Source organism: Strigops habroptila, chromosome 18 (genome assembly GCF_004027225.2).
Source record: "Strigops habroptila isolate Jane chromosome 18, bStrHab1.2.pri, whole genome shotgun sequence".
Lineage (NCBI taxonomy): Eukaryota > Metazoa > Chordata > Aves > Psittaciformes > Psittacidae > Strigops > Strigops habroptila.
In genome coordinates, this window is record NC_044294.2 from 5075315 (window position 1) to 5095404 (window position 20090).

General features: G+C 51.5%; 2 protein-coding genes across 3 annotated transcripts; both read left to right on the forward strand.

The window, feature by feature from the left end:
• Positions 1-1574: 1574 nt before the first annotated feature.
• On the forward strand, positions 1575-6583 carry LOC115602263. 2 transcript variants are annotated; one of them, XM_030473211.1, is made up of 6 exons: positions 1575-1823; positions 3406-4106; positions 4788-4925; positions 5259-5320; positions 5558-5821; positions 6108-6583. In XM_030473211.1, exons 1-6 carry the CDS (start codon positions 1792-1794, stop codon positions 6153-6155), a joined length of 1245 nt encoding a protein of 414 aa, XP_030329071.1. In that variant the 5' UTR covers positions 1575-1791; the 3' UTR covers positions 6156-6583. The 2 variants fall into 2 exon arrangements, with proteins under 2 accessions (XP_030329071.1, XP_030329072.1); XM_030473212.1 differs by having other exon boundaries at positions 6111-6583.
• Positions 6584-11790: 5207 nt separating this feature from the next.
• On the forward strand, positions 11791-19488 carry LOC115602465 (patatin-like phospholipase domain-containing protein 1). Its single transcript, XM_030473639.1, has 6 exons — positions 11791-11992; positions 15450-15682; positions 16711-16776; positions 18566-18778; positions 19143-19203; positions 19286-19488. Exons 1-6 carry the CDS (start codon positions 11791-11793, stop codon positions 19486-19488), a joined length of 978 nt encoding a protein of 325 aa, XP_030329499.1.
• The last annotated feature ends 602 nt before the right edge of the window (positions 19489-20090 follow it).

Sequence of the window (20090 nt, forward strand, 5' to 3'; positions counted from 1 at the left end):
GAGCTCCTAATGGTTTAATTATTCAGCAGGAGGAGATGGCGATGCTGAAAAACAAGGCCAGGGAATTCCTGATCAATACAAAGCTCTGACTCATCAGTGGAGGCTCAGGAGAAATGCAGGGGAAAGGACTGGGTTGCTCACAATTATAGGACATTATGGCACAGGAAGTTTGTAGAAATGGAAAGAAAAGTCGTGCTGGACAGTTTCCATAGGATGCTGAGCCCATTATCAGGAAAAGACCATTTTTATCCGGGAGGGAGCTGGGCAGCACATCATCCCGGGTGGAAACAAGAGAAATGCAGCACTGCTCAGGGGGAAATCCTGCCGTGGGGATTTCCATCTGCATCCAGTACCTTCCCCGCAAGGTGCAGTGCAACATATTGCCATCAGATGGCAAAATAGCAATGGGGATGGTGGGACACGGGGCACAGGGGTGCAAGGGGGTGGCTGTGGGGCCAAATGGATCTGTGGTGTAAGAAAGGTGTAAAGATTTGCTTGGCCCAGGGGCAGATGTTGAGATGTGCATCCCTGGGAGATGCTCTGTCCCCGGGCAAGGCTGAATGGGAGCTATGGGGATGCAACAGATCTGGGTCCTGTTTTATGTTTTAGGGTGGGTGCATGGGGCTGCCTGAAGGACCCCAGGAAGGGTTTCAAAGGTGTTGCAGTCCAGTCATAGAATCACAGAATCCCAGCCTGGTTTGTGTTGGAAGGGACCTTAAAGCTCATCCAGTTCCAACCTCTGCCACGGGCAGGGACACCTTCCACTAGAGCAGGTTGCTCCAAGCCCCTGTGTCCAACCTGGCCTTGAACACTGCCAGGGATGGGGCAGTCACAGCCACATTTCTCACAGGACTCTGGGCACCCTGTGCCAGCGCCTCAGCACCCTCACAGGGAAGAATTTTTTCCTCACATCCAGCCTGAATCTCCCTCTTTTAGTTTAAACCCATCACTCCTCATCCCATTGCAACAGGTCTTGCTAAAAAGTCTCTCCCCAGCTTTCTTATAGCCCCCTTTTAAATACTGAAAGTCTGCTCTAAGGTCTCCCCTTAAGGAGCCTTCTCTTCTCCAGGCTGACCAGCCCAGCTCTCTCAGCCTGGCTCCAGAGCAGAGCTGCTCCAGCCCTTGATCATTTTTGTGTCCCTCCACTGGACTCTCTCCAACAGGTCCATGTCTTTCTTGTGCTGAGGATTCCAGAGCTGGGTGCAGGACTGCAGAGGGGGGTATCACCAGGGCAGAGCAGAGGGGCAGAATCACTTCCCTTGACACTATGCTCTGTGCAGGACAACAACCTGATAGCATCATGCCCCAGGGCACCTGTGGTCCCATAACAACCCCCAACATCCACTTCCCTGGAAGCTCCTGGGGTATAAGTGGGGCACTCTGCTCACTGCACTGAAACCCCATTTATCTGACAAACATACGGCTTCTCCTTGCAAAAATAATCCAGAAACCTCCATAAATGGCATCACAGCCATTAAAACCCCACTAAACCAAACCAAACACAATGGCTTAGGAAGCTGGTTTCAGAGGCCAGCGCTTACACGAGGTGACAGGTGATTTTTATGCTATTTTGCTGCTGTTTCTCATAAGGAAATTGTTTTCTCCCCAGCGAAACTCACACCCACGAGGGAGGTGATAGCAGGATCCCAGGCGGAAGCGTTGGCCGCTCTCCTACCTGAATGGCTGCTAAAAATAGGACTTCGTCAGCCACCAGCCCCAGGTATAAAAAGACACCTCCCAGGAGAGCCTGGCAACCCTTGGTGCCCGTGGCCGAGGAGCTTGTCTTGACCTATGTCCAGAGGGGCAGAAATACTGATGGAAAGGTAAATACCAAAAGAGCAAATAAAGAAACTGATGTGGCCAATGTACTGGAATCAGTCCAAGTAGGATGGGGGCGGTTGTTTTGCTGTGATTAAATTTAGTTGAATGATTTCTTGTTCAGTGGATGGGTGGCTTTAGTGTTGGCTTGGATGAAGGAAATGTGTCTTCTTGATCCAAAATCAGGCCAAGTTGGGGTGGGTGGCTGTGCTTGTGCATTGTGATGCTGCTCATCCAGAGAGAGCAGAGGCTGCAAGGTGAGGCGTCCCTGCCCATGGCAGGAGGTTTGGAACTAGATGATCTTAAGCTCCTTTCCAAGCAAAACCATTCTATGATCTATGATCTATGATGCCGGGCTCCAGGGTGGTTTGTACAGCTGAGTGTGCCAAATTTGGGTGTTGTCTTCCCTTGTACTATTCAGTGGTGGAGAATGTCTGGGTTGGGTCTGGTTCTCTGAAGAGTGAAATTGGGTTTGGAATTAGAGCCAGCACAAGACACAGCTCTGGTTTGCCAATAGCAGCTTCGTTTTGTTTGTAAATGCAGAGAAAAAGGGCAATGGGAAAGGCTGGGCCGGGTGTTCTGAGCTCTGCTCACAGCCCTGGGAGAGCTCCCAGAGGGGCTGTGTCATCGCAAGGTGCTCGGCCAGTATTGACAGTGACTGATATTTCATAGAATCACGGAATGAGTCAGGCTGGGAAAGACCTTTAAGATGATCAAGTCCAACCCTTCCCCAGCACTGTCAAGGCCACCACCAACCCATGGCACTGAGGGCCCTGTCTACACGGTGTGTGAACACTTGCAGGGTCAGTGACTCCAGCACTGCCCTGGGCAGCCTGTTCCAATGCCTGAGCACCCTTTGGGGAAGGAATTGTTCCTCAGCTCCACCTAAACCTCCCCTGGTGCAGCTTGAGGCCGTTTCCTCTTGTCCCATCCCTTGTTCCTTGGGAGCAGAGACCAGCCCCCTCCTGGCTCCATCCTCCTGTCAGGCAGTTGCAGAGAGCGATAAGGTCCCCCCTGAGCCTTCTCTTCTCCAGACTGAGCCCCACCAGGTCCCTCAGCTGTTCCTCATCACACTTGTAATATTTGCAAGAGCCCACGTTGCCCTTGGCCTCTCCACGAGCTGGGAACACCCAGCCTTGCTGGGGAATGTAGAGAAATTGAGGAAAGTCAATACTTTAAGGGCAAATAGTAAAAAATCTGGGTTGTGTGATTCACCAAGAAGATATTGTCCTGGTATGTGATTTTTCATTATAATATGGGAAGTCAGAGTACCGCAGTATCTGGATTCTATTTAATCCACCCTTGCTGTATTAAACCCACCGCAAGCAAACCAGGCTCTCTCACTAAGACATGCCCACGTCTCCCCTCCCTGCAGTTTCACTTCCTCTATCATCAGTGCCTACAGCCCGTCATAAAACCTCACTCGTGCCACCTACGTAAGGAGCATTCCCATAGCTATAAAAGAGTTGATCATTTACTGGGAACTTAAACAGTCCATCCTGGGGATGGTTCCCACCATGCCCAGCCTGGCTGCGCAGTGTCCTGGGGAAAGCAACCATTAGGCTGAACAATTGTTCTTCTCTGCAGCAACATGCAGGCTACGGCTGTGGAGAAGCCTCGGTGGGACGCGGCAAGGCAGCCATCAGGCAAGATCCTCTCGCTGGACAGGCAAGGGGCCAAGAAAGTGCTGGAGATCTACGTCAAGCGTTCCCTGAGCTGCTGTGAAAACCCAAAGGAACCACTTCAGGTGAGAGCCAGAGGGCGCGGGAGGAAGGCAAGTGGGCTGCAGCGGTCAAAAAGCGACTTCTGCAAGTATTCGTGCGCCAAACACAGCCCCAAGAAGGAGCAGGAGGATGCACCCAAAGCACTGGACCTGGATGAGGCTTTGGATGATGACAGCAAATCTCCCGGGGAGGTCTCTAAAGAGGAGCCAGAGCCCAAGAGGAAAAGCACAAAAAACTCTTCCCAACGCACCTGGTTCAAAACTGTCCTAAATTTCCTCTTCAAGAAGAGTCCCGAGGACCAGAAGGAAAACGTGGGGCAAAAAACAAAGGAGAAAGATGCCAAAGCTGCTCACAGCTCTAAATCAGAAGGGGCAAAAAGAGCTGCAGAGCACTCGAGCACGTCCCCATTGCCAGGCAGAGCCTCCAAGAGGAGACCTGGCCTCAAGAAGGTTTTCTCCTTCAAGAAGCACACGGAGGAGGAGAAGGGAGAGACAGCAGCTGGGGCGAGGGCCAAGAGACCCAGTTGCCTTCCATTGCGGCACGTCCAGGCTCCAGCCACACCAGGTAGGACCCCACTACCCCTAACCCAAACCCTTAACCAACCCTACTGTCAATGGGACCTCTGTTGGGCTTCTTTTGGGAAAGCTATAGCGTATTAGAGCTGGTTTCTAACCTAAGCATCACCCTCCTGGCACTTGCTAAGGTTTGGGATAGGTTCTGAGGACTCCAATCTCAACCTGCTACGCCAGGAACGGATTAACCTGCCTGTGCTTTGAGCACACAGCATTGCTCCAACTTGTGCACGCAGCAAGTTACTCCAAGCCAGATGCTTGGCAGTAGCCATTCGAGCACGTTTCCCCCCCTCTGACATGGTGGTTTAGCTTAAACCTGTATTTGAGACCTGGGGTTAAATCTTAAGCCACTCTAGGGCCAATGTTAAGCTGCTTTTGATTTGCTATGGGGAAGGGTGCTGGCACAAGGGTACAGGACACCCAGTACCTTCACCCCAGCCGTTCCCTGGCCAGAAAGCAGCGAGAGGATTTCTGCAAAGCTCTGGTGGATCTGGAGCACGTTGAAACCACTTGATTCAGAGAGCTCAGCCCCGTTGTTCGCCAGTACCATGCACTGATCCAGGGTGGGCACGAGCACCACATGGATGCAGCCACTGCTGCGGCTGCTTTTCCCTGTCAACCCATGGCCAGCAAAGAAATAACCCTCGATTCTGAACCTGTGTTTTTCTTGCAGCAGACGAGGACCAGCCTGATGGTTACTACGCACGAGTCTCCGAAGAGATCGGGCTGATAGTGCAGGGCAGTGAGAGCCAGGGGAGCAGAGCATGTGGATGTGAGGAGCCGCCACGGCTGGCCAGCACCGATGGGGTCGGTGAGTGTTGCCCTTGGAAGCTCTTCATCTTCAGAGCCTGCATGGGACCCAAACCCTGCTTCAATCCTGACCTTGGGGCTTACATGACCTATATGAATACTTCGGGGGAGGTTTTCAGTATCAGGGCTTGATTTAGGGAGAGGGAAATTTGAAGGCAGGAGGGTGTTTTTGCTGGCTGAGGTTAAAAAGTCACTTGGCAATAGGCTGAGATGGGTTTTGGAGGGATGGAGGTGGATACACATTGCTCAGGGGATTTTTCCTGGGGGCTAAACAGAGCATTGGGTGTGAGGGTTGGAGAAATGGCTGGAGATAATGTGGTATCTCTCTCCGTAGATGAAGCCATCCGGAGAATCGTCGCGCTGCTCCGGAGTGCAGGAGATGAGCTGGACAGGCAGGTGAGAGGAGAGCTGAGCTGGAGGGGTTGAGGCAATGTGGGCAAAGCAACACCATTGATTTCCCTGGTGCGGGGAAACAGTAAAGTCAAGGAAATGGCATCTTCTAATTCCCTGACTGGGTGTGATCGTGTCTGTCTGTCTGTCCTCCCTCAACTGCAATCGCAACGTGGAGCAAAGGCATCAACACCAGGATGACACACCAAGTTATTCACGTGTATTCACTTGCTTCTTAACCAGGTGAAGGAAGATGCACGGCTACAGACGTTCTTCAGAGACATGTCCTACAGCTCCTTCAAGAACCTGGCTGATGCCTATGTCCGTAAGGAAATGACAACCAGCAGACCCGATGTCAACCCCGAAGAGATCCAGTTTGCCTTCACAGTGCACCTCACTGCCAGGGTGGCGGGCATCTGCAACCAGGCAGTGAACAGGATCATGGGCTTCGGCACCCGCTACCTGGAGGATTCCTTTGCACCCTTGTCCTACAGCAGAATTCTCCAGGTAGGGAGGAGGATGGAGTCTGGGGCTGAGCTTCCAGCACAGTGTTAGGGCAAGAGGTGTAATTTTAAGGGTGACCGACAGACCTGGGTCATGCTGGCTTTTACTGGGGGGCTTGCTTGATGCATTGCAAGATGCAGCCAGGAGATGCCCTGCAGTGCTCAGCATTGCTGCAACCTGGTGTAACTGCAGCTTCAACAGGGAGAATTTCCTCCTAGATGCATCTAGCAGACCAATAGCACCAGCTCAGTTTGGGAAGGGACTTCACAAGTGTTTCCTTCTGTCTCAGCAGAACAGAGAAGAGCTCAGCAGAGATAACTGTGAGAGCCCGGACTGACATGGGCTGCTCTGGAGAGCCGGTGGTGCCTGGGAAGGATGCGAATTTACTGATGGAGGGCACAGTCCCTGTTGGTGACCTGGATGTGGGTGATTTTCCAGAGCTGTGGATTTAAAAGCTTCTAAGGAAAAGCCCAGTGATAGCCACAGCAGCATGAAATGCTTAAACACCACCTGGCTGGGGGCAGAGAATCTGTAAACCAAGCAAAGGCCAAATTTCACCCTGTATTTGCATTTTAGCTCCCACCAAGTGCATGTGTTGAACCTCATGGTTGGTTTGTGTCTGTGTCCGTGTATGTGTATTTATTTATCTGCTTTTCTATGTGTATCTGGGAATGTACAACGTAATTTTTGTAGCTTCTGCTCTCAGCCCATCTTCCATTCAGGAAAGAAACCCTAAAGCTCCAATAAAATGGTCCCTAAATGACAGCTGGGCTTGTCTAATGGGTGATGTGTGTGGGCATTATACATGGGATAATGTTTACTTTGCTACAGCTGCTCCTTCCAGTGGCACAAAGGGAGTCTTACAGCAGATACAGTGTGATCTTGCCACTTTTTACTATTTATAGCCATTCCCTTTCCAGCAGCAGGAGATTTATTCACCAAAGCAGCTTGATGTAACACCAAGAACTGCTCAAAGCTTGTTCTTGAGCGACGCAGGAGCTGCCCTTGCTGCGGCTCCCTTCAGGACCGAGGGGATTTAGGGCTCTTGGTGTCTCGCCTTCAAGGTCTAAGAAGATGTGAAATGTCAAAGCGACTAAAGCCTAATCTCTGGGAGCGTTCCCAGCTAATCTCTGCCCAGACCCCTAAGCAGGGCCATGGATTAAGGCAGCTCGGGGCTGGGGGGGATTGAAAAAGCTCAGTGTGGTGGCACCAGCTGAAGCATCTCCTTTGCCAGGGTTGGACCCCAACCAAAGCTGGGGCGAAGGGGACAAAATCTGGTGGCTTGCAGTGCCTAAGAGGTGGGATGATCTAGTGCGTTGAAGGAGATGATGGTGGTGAACCAACCTGTGGGTCTGGTTCAGCATGTGCATGGAGTGACAGTGCAAAGTGGGCCACCAGCGACAGCCTGTGGCTGCCCAGAGCTTCGTCTTCTGGGGAATCTGAACTTCTCAGTCCTTTCAAAACCCTAAGGAAAGCAAAATGGGGAAGCAGACCCCTCAAAGGAAGGAAGTAGCCCTTCACACAGATCAACATCCCCCTTTGCAAAGTCTTTAAGGAATCATTTGATAGAGTTGAATCACAGAAAAGCCCCAAGGAGAGGGGACGTGTTGCAGAGGCTCCATCTAATCTAACCCAGGATAATTAGGCCTGTGAAAACCATCAGATCCCACTCCTGGGTCCTGCCCAGTGATGCCAGCAACAAGCACAGCACCAGCACCATGTTTCCTTTTGGCTGGGAACCAAACTGGGAGACTTCTACTGTAGGAGAAACTGAAACTGCTCTTGCCTGTTTGCAACCGTCACCACATTCCGGTCCCCTGCCCGGGGCCTGGGACGCTGCTGGGGCTGTGACTGGGGCTGGTGCTGGGAATGTGGTGGGGACCTGGCAGGAGGATCATGCAATGCTCCTATTTGTTTTGCATCTGAGGTCATGCGGTGCCACGTGTGGGTTGGGATTTGCATGGAGCAGAAAAGGGTTTTGTCTTCTTGATGACTTCCCAGAGGACATCATCTTCCTTTGGCATGCAGGAAAACACCAGTGAGGAAAATAGCTCATCTCTGCCGTTCCCTTCTGCTCTTCGGCTCATATCAGGGCTGAACCAAATGTCCTCCTTCTGTGGTCACTGAACCTTTTCCCACCCATCAGGTCAGTGGTGCTGAGGAAACAAGGAACAAAACCTGCACAGTCTCTTGCACAGCGTGCTCCTGGTCCCAAACAACCCAACCCAAGGCCAGGAAGCTGCTTCAGCCTGGTGGGATGTGCTCAGGAGCTGCTGTTAGTGCAGCACCCCAGGGCTGTTGGACCTGGGAGCCCCAGTCCCTTCTCATGAGCGACTCCAGCATCTTGGCTTAATGTCTTGGTCATAAAATTAAGAATGTGGGCATTGAAGATATTAAGATGGTATTAAAGAAGGGCAAATTATTAGCCCCAGGGTTTTGATTGGTTTCCAGCTCTTGGTATTACCTTCATCCTTCCCTGCTGTGGCTTCAAACTGCTAAGACAATCTCCTCACCCGACAATCCCTGGAATCACGGACACTGGCCATCTGGGCATTGATCCTCCCAGGAAAGATGCAGCGTCACACCCCACACAGTCCCCTGCCTGCCTGGTGCCCAATAGGAGCTGGGCGGTCGCCTCCTGAAAACATCTCCGGCTGATTCTGGGATCTTGTGTCATTAGTCCCTGTTAATCCTGCTTTTCCAAGTGCTGGGAGGGGGAGGGTGGTTTAGAAACCAGCCTTTAATGAGCCAGTTAATGCCCAATTCCGTGTCACTGAGAGGATGATGACAAGGTTTCATCTCATGGGAGTGTGGCACTGGGCCAGGGAGGATGCTGCCTCCTGGGATGCTGCAGCACATGAGGGTGCAGGGCAGTTTGTAGCCCCCATCCTTGCCTTGAGGAGCTGCCATAATTCATCACAGGACAGAGTGATTTGTGTGCTCATTGATGGAGCTGAACTTGAGCAGCTTGTGCCCAGGCAGCCAAGAGGCCACCAGCATCCTGGCCTGTACCAGCACCAGTGTGGCAGCGGGGCCAGGGCAGGGATTGTCCCCCTGCACTGGGCACTGGTGAGGCTGCACCTCGAATCCTGTGTCAGTTCTGGGCCCCTCACTGCAAGAGAGACATTGAGGTGCTGGAGCGGGGCCAGAGAAGGGCACCGGAGCTGGTGCAGGGCCTGGAGCACAAGTGTGATGAGGAACGGCTGAGGGACCTGGGGGGTTTAGTCTGGAGAAGAGAAGGCTCAGGGGGGACCTTCTTGCTCTCTGCAACTGCCTGACAGGAGGATGGAGCCAGGAGGGGGCTGGTCTCTGCTCCCAAGGAACAAGGGATGGGACAAGAGGAAACGGCCTCAAGCTGCACCAGGGCAGGTTTAGATGGAGATGAGGAACAATTCCTTCCCCAGAGGGTGCTCAGGCATTGGAACAGGCTGCCCAGGGCAGTGCTGGAGCCACTGTCCCTGCAAGTGTTCACACCCCGTGTAGCCGAGGCCTCAGTGCCATGGGTTAGTGGTGGCCTTGGCAGGGCTGGGGAACGGTTGGGCTTGATGAGCTTAAAGATCTTTTCCAACCTGGTTGATTCCATGATTCTATGATTCAGTGCTGTGATGTGGCTGTGCACACCCTCAGCTGAAGAGCCCCAAGGTATGTCCCCTAAACATGGCTCCTCTTGGGCTTTCCAGGTCCCAAAGGGAGCCAGGGGTGTCTGAGCATGCTGTGAAATCCTCACAGGTCGGAGCTGCTGCTTTTGGGGTGCTGCTCTCCTGTCTCCTGTCCTTCCCTGTGCATGGATACTTGTCCTCTTGTCTGTCCTGCCTTGCCTCCCTGCCCCTTCCCAGGACTGGCCCTGCCTCAGTGTAGGGCTTAACTGTCTGCTGGGCTTTCGCCTTGTTGGGGACCTTCTTGCATTCACCATGCATCTCCCCACTTGTCTTCTTGCAGGGATAACAGCTTTTTGGTGGCCACCACATCATCCTTCATCACCTAGCTCTGGGAATGGAAAATCTCATTTAATACGTTACTTCATGGCAGTGGCAAGGAAAGAAACTATCACCAGATGCCCAAAGGAGGGTGGGGTAAGAACATCTCCCGTCCCAGCTTGGTTGGGGTTTGCACTCACAATGTGCTACTGGAGCACCACATTTTGTAGCAAGTTCGGCTCCTATGAGGGAACTGTCCTAGTGCTGTGCCCTGGATGGAGGAACATGCCAGGTTCAGGGCCAGGTTGGATGGGGTTTGGAGTAACCTGCTCTAGTGGAAGGTGTCCCTGCCTGTGGCAGGGGATTGGAGCTGGATGAGCTTTAAGGTCCCTTCTAACCCAAACCAGCCTGGGATCCCATGAACGTGTTCCTGTAGGTCCTATGGGATTGTTTACACCTTTCCCAAAGCTTGGCATCTGGGGCTGGGCTTGACCAAGGAGGTGCAAGTCCATGCAGTGCCTGCTGAATTCTCTGCATTCTGATGCACATAACTGGTGGAGTTAATGAACAGAGAACATGGAGACAATTCCTCCCAGTGCGCCAACACTCCTGCACTTCCAATTGGGATCATTCGCAGTGAGAGATGATACCTTTTGCCCTTCATGTTTGCCAGTGCTGGAAGGAAGTCCTTTAAATGAAGGAATTTGCTCTCCCAAGGGCTGGAGGAGACAGTGGCATAAATCACACAGATCACAGCTCAGAGACCACTGGAAAGGCTGGAACTCATGGGAGAGTCACCCAATGAGGGGCTAAAAACTTCATCCCAGGGACATTTTGTGCCTGAGGTGGGGTCTCTGCACCCAGGTATCACAGCAAACACAAATCTCCTGGTGGGGACCCAGTGATGGTCAAGGAAAAATGAAAATGGGGATGAAACAGCATTGCAGAGGTTGCATGAGGATGCTGGGACCATCCTTTGTTTTCTTGTACTGTCCTGGCCATGCTCATGCACCAACATCGGCAATGAGAGCTCTCTCCTTCAGCCTGTTATTGTACCCATGCCCCTCTCATGTATATATATACACAGCCTTGAAGGTAACATATGTAATTGTCACTGTGTAGTGTGCACATTGTATGGATTTGGACATCAGAAGCAATATAATATTGAGTAATAGTTAGTAAATACATCTGTTTAAAATGCAATTTGCATCCTGCTCGCTGGCAGCAGCATCAGGGTGCTGAGGCTGAAAAGACACTAGAAATCTACTGGATTTCTCCCTATTTTTCAACTATTACCCAGCCAATGAAGACAGCCCAAAAGCAGTTTAATTTGGTTCAGTAACCCCAGATTTGGGGAACATGGTGCATCCTCCTGGGGCTTTACCGAGCAGAGCGCTGAGGGGGAAGAGAAAAGCAAATCCAGCTCCTTGTTTTTAACTCGCAAAGAATATCCAAGGGTCAGGCAAAGACAAAACCCTTCCAATAGAGAGCAAATTGAAGCAGTATTTCCAAACCTAACCCGACGCAACACCCTGCATCCACCCCTTGTGTAACACCCGCTGGCTTTAGGTGTCTCATACAAGCCTTTACTCACTCAGTGCTGAGCTGTACCTAAGCCGGGATTGATGGAGAATCCTATTTAGGAAAACACCCTGGAGGAAGGAAGCACAAAGCAAAGAGACAATTTTACATGGATGTTTCCAAGTGTGACGGGCACGGGAATGCGGGGACCATCTCCAGGAGGGCTCCTGGGGCAATTCAGATCTCTTGGTAGAAGAAGGGAGCCTTGATTCAGCCCTGAGCACATGATCTGGCCGTGGCCAAGGATTACAAGAGCTGTTTTGATCAGGGGAAAACGTCTGTTTTTAGCACAGGCAGCAATTAAAATAGCTCGTGGATCTAAACGCCTTGGGGAGCTGTCATAGAAGGAGGTAGAAAATCCATCTTACGGTCTCCTGTGCAGCCAGAGATGAGCCTGGAGGAAGCAGAAGAGAAGACAGCTTGAGGTTCACCTGGTGAAAAAGGACAAGCCGAGACACCAAGCAGGATCTCGAGATGGCTGAGGAGGATCTCCGGGGTTTGAGCACCCCTTTCTCACTCTCCTTTTCAGGCAGTGGCTTTCTCGCCCTGTACCAGGTTGGAGTGGTTCAGTCCCTCCTGGAGCTGGCTCCAGAACTCCTCAAATCCGCTTGCAAGGTCTATGGATCATCTGCAGGCTCGCTCATCGCTGCGGCCGTGGTGTGCGGCATCGGCCTTGGTAAGACAGTTACTGTCCAGATTTCCTTATTGTGGGGGGTTCTATTTCAGAATAGAAATAGAGGAGCCTTAAAGCACCAGTGGGGACACGATACTGGTGGAACTCATGTAACTCATAAGGCATAAAAGAAACCTGCATATGTTGCCACTTTGGCAGCCACCCTGGAGCAATTTTGGGTGGTGCAAGCTGAAGAAGCTGGTAATTACTGTCTAAATGTTATCTATCTCAGATGGTCGGGCAGATACTGCATGGGTAAATCTGGATGTACCTGTATTTTATTGCCTCATTTTCCTGCTCCTGCTGAAGGAGCAGATCTTTTCCTCTGCTATGAGGTCTAGGGAGTGCTGAGATGTGTTCCAAAACAAGTCCACATGGCTGTGGTGGGTGGACATCATAGAATCCGAGACTGGTTTGGCTTGGAAGGGACCTTAAAGCTCATCCAGTTCCAACCCCCTGCCACGGGCAGGGACACCTTCCACTAGAGCAGGTTGCTCCAAGCCCCTGTGTCCAGCCTGGCCTTGAACACTGCCAGGGATGGGGCAGCCACAGCTTCTCTGGGCAACCATGTAAGCCCCTGTGTCCCCTATGGGTCAGGTCCCTTGGCATCCTTAGCTACAAAGGAACACAAGTGGCAGTCACACAGGTATCTATAGAGCTGACAGCCCTGTTTGCATGTTCCTTTGGGTTATCCCACTCAATCTTCCCAGCACAAGGGAAGATGAGGCATGATTCCTGTTTCCCTCCAGCTGAGCACCTTTCTCCTGGGATAAAGCTCATCACAGGGCTCATGAGCAGGACATTAGATGAGCTCTTAGGCAGAAGCTCTTCCCTGTGAGGGTGCTGAGGCGCTGGCACAGGGTGCCCAGAGAAGCTGTGGCTGCCCCATCCCTGGCAGTGTTCAAGGCCAGGTTGGACACAGGGGCTTGGAGCAACCTGCTCTAGTGGAAGGTGTCCCTGCCCATGGCAAGAGGTTGGAACTGGATGAGCTTTAAGGTCCCTTCCAACACAAACCATTCCATGATTCTATGATTCTATGACATGCCCAGGGAACAGCAATCCTCAGTCCAGCCTGGGGCTGAGGTTTCTCTTGCTGCTGCAAAAGAGGTTTTATTCTGAACTTCTTCAGACAATGTGGAAACAGCCCCCTCCCCCCCACCCCAGCAATAAGTTCTATGTGTAGAATTAATTCAGAGCAGTTAATCCACTTTTAATAATCACATTCTCCAATATTTCTAATTAGTGTCCATGTGTAAACAAACGTACACAAGACTTAAGTCTTCGAAAGCTGATCCAAGCCCCGCTTCAAGCAACAGGGACATTTAGGAGGAGCAGGAACTTAGGGTCCAAATGGTGATGGAAGAAGCAGAGAGGAAACAAACAGTTCCTGAAACATCTGCTGGATGCTGGAACCATTCTGCTGGAGCTCAAATAAATCAAAACTTTGGCAAATACATTTAGACAAAGCAGAAAAGAACCTTTCTGCATATATGGCGATGAACTCATCTACAAATGAGCAAAGGCCCCGAAGCTTTCCTCTCTGATTCCTCATCCTGGTGTAATTGGATGGTGCTAGGGTCTCCACCAGGTATAAATCAGTTAGGTAACTGCTCTCGCTGTGGGCACTGGTGCTCAAATGGGGGTCTGCTTCACTGGGGGTGGTGGGCACCATCTACTTGGAGGTGCAGAGATGATCTTGTGCCCAAAACATCTTCGCCGTCAGAAGAAAAGAACTTTTATTTAGTGATGGCTATGGTTTGGTTTCTAATAAGGAAAATGAGTGTGGCACAAACTCTGTCAAATTCCCATTGAGAGGATTGAGGGGAAAAGAGGGTTAAAGGTATGTTTGGCTCCTGATGGGGTGTCCCATGGGGTGGCTGTGGTTGTGTACCCAGCTCCTGCTGTGAGCCAAGTAAGGGGCTCTCAGCTTTCCAAACCAGGCTGCCCTCTACCACCACACAGGTCACCTCCTGCTTGTCACCAACAAGCTGCTGCAGGTGGGGATGGTCACAGCATTACGTGTCAGGGTCCTTCTATCTCACCCTGAGCCAAAGCCCTTTCCAGAGCCAAAGCCCCCAAAGCTGGGGCAAGCTCCCACCTCCTGCCCATCAGCTTGGGGGCAGTTTTCCCAGGTTCTTCCCCAATTCCAGGACACAGAGCACCAGGCAGTGCCCGGCGGGTGCATCACCTGCCTGGCGTGACTCTGGCTCTTTCAGCACCCTGATGACCCCGTGTAAACCGGCCATGCACTAATCATCACCCCACATGGCCTGAACATCCGCTCAAATGTTTATAACTCCTCTTAATACCTGTGTTGCTCCAGTTGACTTCAGGACACTCCATCTAATCTGTCTGCTCATGCTTTTAGAGCAATCTCACGAGACAGCCTGGACACCTTTGCCCCTACAAAGACAAAGTCCATGGCTTTGTGCCATGGCAACCCAGGTGCAAGAATGGCTCTTTGCAGCACTGAGGAGCCAGATGAGATTTTTGCTGCAAGAGTTTAACTGCCCAGCGTGGGGTATTCATAGAATCCCAGACTGGTTTGTGTTGGAAGAGACCTTAAAGCTCCTCCAGCTCCAACCCCCTGCCACAGGCAGGGACACCTTCCACTAAAGCAGGTTGCTCCAAGCCCCTGTGTCCAACCTGGCCTTGAACACTGCCAGGGATGGGGCAGCCACAGCTTCTCTGGGCACCCTGTGCCAGCGCCTCAGCACCCTCACAGGGAAGAGCTTCTGCCTAAGATGTAAACTGAACTTCCCTTATTTTAGTTTGAACCCATCACTGTCCTATCACTACAGTTCCCCCAAGTGAGCTCCCCATTTCAGGAAAGGGACCAAGCGAGCTCCCCAGGGTCAAGCTGACCACAGGCTTTGCTGCACCCCTCTTCCCCCCATCATCACGCAGCCTTTAAAACCTGGTGTCTCCTGAGCTCTTGGCCATGGCTCTGCAGCTCTGCTCCTTTAATCCAGCTTCTGGGATGTGCAGACACATGTAATGACTATTAACACTGGCTGGGAGGTCACCAGTGGTGTGCCCCCTTGTCCTCACCTTTGAGCTGTCCCGGCTGCCCATGTGAAGTCCACTGTGGACCCTGGCACTGCCACGTGGAGGTGGAAGGCAGGAACGTATTGTGCAACTGATAACTCGGTGTCTGCACCTACCTCTTCCTGGGGCTCCCTGGAGCCTTTCCCTAATCCCTGGCCAGGCACTTCTTGAGCAACCACCCGTTGCAGATGGGATTTCACCACTGAGGCTGTCTCAGCAATACATTGCTCTCTGAGGACATCCTCCCCTTTCTGTTCTCCACGATGTCCCCCACTGTAGCAGTAGTATCATCCTGGGGTCATGCAAAAGGCTTTATTTGTGGGGAATGTTAAAAATGAGATTAAACCCAGAACTATTTGGGCAGCAGAGATCCTGACTTTCTCTCTATCTTTCCCTCCCACCTCTGTGTTAGATGACCTAAAGGAATTTTTCTTTGCCATGGCAAAGGAGGCCAGGGAAACCATCCTGGGCCCCCTGTCCCCTAAGTGCAGCTTGCTGGCAAATATCAAGGCTGTTCTGCAGAGGATGCTACCAGAGAACTCCTACCAACTGGCTTCGGGGCGGCTGCACATCTCCCTCACACGGGTGGTGGATGGCCAAAACGTCATGGCCTCAGAGTTCAGCTCGAAAGAGGAGCTCATTCAGGTAAAGGGACCTTCCTCGGGTGCTGTAGGAAGATCTCTACCTATTGCTTGGGGTGGAGGTACTCAAACATTGATGACTTTAACTGCGTCCAAGATGGGAAGGTGTCAGGGTGTCATGGTCGCACCACAGTGAGCTCCATGAGGCTTGGAGGGAGGGTGGAATATGCTGTTAGGTCCAGAAAGCAGATTTATTTCCAGCCTCAAAAAAGCTGATGCTGTTTTGTCCAGCTCTAGGAAGTGCTAATGACTCTTTGCAGAGCTGTGTTAATGTTAACATGACCTCTCAGCTTTCTGGACAGGTTTCTCCTCAGGAAAGTCCCATTGGCAGTGATTTTCCTCCTTGCCTCAGCACTTCCCTGGGAGAAAACACTGGACAAAGCGTCTGTGCTGCCAAACAAGCAGCAGATTAGCCAGTAAATCAGCTGCCAGGGAAAGAATCCCAGGGTAAATTCCTGACAGACTATGAGGTCATGGACTTGCTTGTCCCAGGGAGACAGTAGGGGATGTCCACGGAGATGTGGGAGCTCACCCTCTGATGTCTCCCCTAGGTCAACCCAGGAGCACAGGATGCTTGTTCCCAGGTCATGAGATTGGTAGAAAATGGTTACGAGCAGCCCAGCAGTGGCTTTACCATGGACAAATCCCAGCAGAATGAAAATGCACTGGGACGATGTTTTGGTATTGTCCAAAACCCCTCAAACATGAAAAATGACCCCAAAGCTTCACCTTGCCACTGTTGAAGGGCAGTTTTGGACAGTGATATATAAATTATACAACTCTAATATTGCTAGCAGATATAGACATAACAAACTGAAGAGCTATGCCCTTCGCAAGAGAGGTGTTTCCATTTCATTGAAAGGAGATGTTTTCCCTGTCTTGACACCTTTCTTCTTGGCACAGTCAAGTGCAAAGTCCAGGTGGCACTGACAGCCAGGTCAAGCCTGGTTTTGCAGGCATCATGTCAACAGCTTTTGTCCAGGAGAACTCTGACAGGACCATTTACTTCTGCAACCCCTCTTTGTCCCCCAGGCTCTCCTCTGCAGCTGCTTTCTTCCCATCTACTGTGGCTTCATCCCTCCATCCTACCGAGGTGTGGTGAGTGCTATTTCATATAAAACTTATTGTTCCAGCAGTATATTCTTGGGTTTAACTTTACACTTGCTTGAGCAGAGAGAGATGTATAAGCCTAGGCTGCTGCATAGTTAATGGAGTATAATAAAGCCTTCTAGCCTGTTCTTCACCCCATCCTGACGATAGCTGGCTGGAATTGCCACCCAGAGGGCCCTCTCCTGCTCTGCCTATGGACAGAGCCTGGATGACTGGACCTTGCCTTGCAAACCTCCAAAGTGACATAAGAAGACGGCCACATGCAGGACTTTGTCACACAACCCAGTTATCCGGGGCAGGATCTGTCTGCAGTGCAGATGACTCCACTCGCTCAGGTGCAGACTTGCATGGCTGAAATATTAGAAGCTCGTGGGAGGATCCTCCCCCAGCCCTTTGCATTTTCAAACTCTCTGGAACATCGCAGCCAAGCCGACAGATTTGGGCTAGCTCGTTGATAACCCTCAGTGAAGGAGGAGCACAGCAGCATGGTGGTGAAGCATGTGCAGATGGACCACAAAGCAGTTGGAAAGGACCTTAAAGCTCCTCCAGTTCCAACCCCCTGCCACGGGCAGGGACACCTTCCACTAGAGCAGGTTGCTCCAAGCCCCTGTGTCCGACCTGGCCTTGAACACTGCCAGGGATGGGGCAGCCACAGCTTCTCTGGGCACTCTGTGCCAGCGCCTCAGCACCCTCACAGGGAAGAGCTTCTGCCTTATATTTAACCTGAACTTCCCCTGTTCCAGTTTGAACTCATCACCCCTTGTCCTATCACTACAGTCCCTGATGAAGAGTCTCCTCTCCAGCATCCTTGTAGCCCCCTTCAGACACTGGAAGCTGCTGAGGTCTCCACGCAGCTTCTCCTCTCCAGGCTGAACAGCCCCAATGTTCTCAGCCTGTCTTCATATGGGAAGTGCTCCAGCCCCTGCTCATCCTTGTGGCCTCCTCTTGCTTGCTCCAACAGCTCCATGTCCTTCAGATGTTGAGGACACCAGAACTGCACCCAGTGCTGCAAGTGGGGTCTCATGAGAGCAGAGTAGAGGGGCAAAAGATACCATGATACCACCTCTGCAGCTGGGATAGAGCTGGGATCGCACCTTGACTCTTGGTGGTCTGCACTGATTGAGTCTATTTAGTCCTTGGATGCACCTGGCTGTCAGGTCAGGTCTCCAGTTTGCCCAGGACTGCAGGATTCGCCCATTGAGTCTGCAGGACCCAGAGCTCAGCAGCGCTGCTACATGAGGCTCCTCTCATTATTTCACAAGAGATTAACTCGATGGGCTGCAATCCTTGAAACCTCAGATCCCACTGAGATGGGTCGTAAATTCAGATTCCTTTTGGAATACAGCAAAGGACATTTTCCTTACCCAATGAGCAATTATTAAATGCAGGAGCCTGACTGCTTGAGCTCAGGACTTGAAATCTATAAGACACTCTAAATTCAGTTTGCGTTGGCCAATGACTGCCCAAAACAACTTTGCAAAGCTTTGTGAATGAAAATAACCATATTTCTTTTCTAATAATTGCTGTGGATCACAACATCTGGTCGAGGAGCCACCTGGGTGCCATAGGCAGGGCAGCAGAAGGAGCTGGCAAAGGCCAAGGTGAAGAGCAAGGGGTAGGAAGAGATGCTTTTGCAGGTGGGAAGAGAGAGGACATGCTGGGACAGGCTCGTGGGCACGATTTGTTGCCTTTGCCTGCTTTCCTCTCAGTGACACTGCCCTCACACACACCCTGTAGCAACCGTCAGAGCAAACCCTCTTCTGCTCTTCCCCCTCAGCGGTACGTGGATGGAGGATTCACTGGTCTGCAGCCTGTTTCCAGCTTGGAGGAACCTGTGATCACCGTGTCCCCATTCACAGGAGAGCTCGATATCTGCCCAAGGGATTGTCCTGCCATCTTCTTCTGCTTCCAGATCTTCAACGGCAGCATTCAGATCTCGATAGAAAACCTCTGCAGGATTAGCTATGCTCTCTTTCCACCCAGCACCATGGTAAGCCCACCAGCTCTTCTTCCCTGCTTTGTTTTGGTTAAAACAAATCGATGCTGGACCTGCCTTCCCAAGCTTTAAGGTTCAGCTCAATCTCCATCATTAATCAATCAGATCTCACATGGAGGGTGCAGTACCCACTGTTCTTGCAGTGCATTTATTTAGTGGACACTGTTGGTGGGTGGCCAACCTGGAATGGGGTCCACCCTGATTTGACAACCTTCAAAGGAGTAGAGCTTTGGTTATTGGAAGCCAACCTGTGCTTGCTGCCTTCCACATGGGCCACCCCAACCCTCCATGGTTGGACAGAATCTGCCAGTGCCTGGATGGAAAGCTCTTTAGTGACCTCAAGTGTTTCTCCTTGCAGGTCTTGAATGACATCTTCTCCCAAGGGTACCAGGACACTGCCCTTTTCCTGTACAGGAACAGTAAGTGATATCCAGGGCCTGAAGGGTGGCCTAGACACACAACACACATGCAAACATCATCCCTTTCTTTTGTGTCCCATAGATGCCTTTGGCTTTAACTACTGCAATGGGAATTTCCACTTTGCCAGCACATGCGGGAAGAACGACTTTGCCCCATGCAAAAGGACGTGCACTGGCCTAAGCACAATGGAAGCACAGTGCCCACCTCCTTGCTTCCTGCCAGGTAGAAGATTTGGGGTGCTCATCCCGGGTTTTGGGGCCACTGAGGGCTGCTGCAGTCTTTGAGAGGAGCGGTATTACCTTAAAGACGTTACTGAGTTAGTTATTATAGGAAATATTCCTGTATTTGCAAGGCTTTTTTGTAAGAGCAGCTCAAGCTGGATTCAAGCCTGGGCTTCAGTACGTACAGGCTGAGCTGCAGCAAGACTTGCTGGACAAGAGGAATTACTGCAATTAGCTGGTTATTTCTAATTCCTGGTCTTTATTTACTGCTGTGTTGTCATCCATGGGTACAGGCTTGGGTATGTGGAGGAAGGAGCAGCTCTCTGGACTTCAGGATCCACTGTCAAAGGTCCTCTTACAGCCATACAGGCTGCCAGCTTTCTTCAGGAAGGGGTAAGAACATCTTCATAGAGGCATCGAAGCTGAAAGCGATGCAGAATCCAGTGGTCGTAGCTTCAGCAGTGGTGAGATAGCTGCAGAGACACAATGCAGGATTAACACGAGGCATCCAGCATCCCTAGCATTGGAGTGTGCAATGGGCTGCAGCATCCTTCAGATGCTGGAAACACATGGGGCAGCCTCTGGGGCAGTGTGGGCTGATGGTGAATCCCTCCTTTTCTATGGACCCGGGCACATCTACTGCATAAACAGGCGTAGCAGTATCC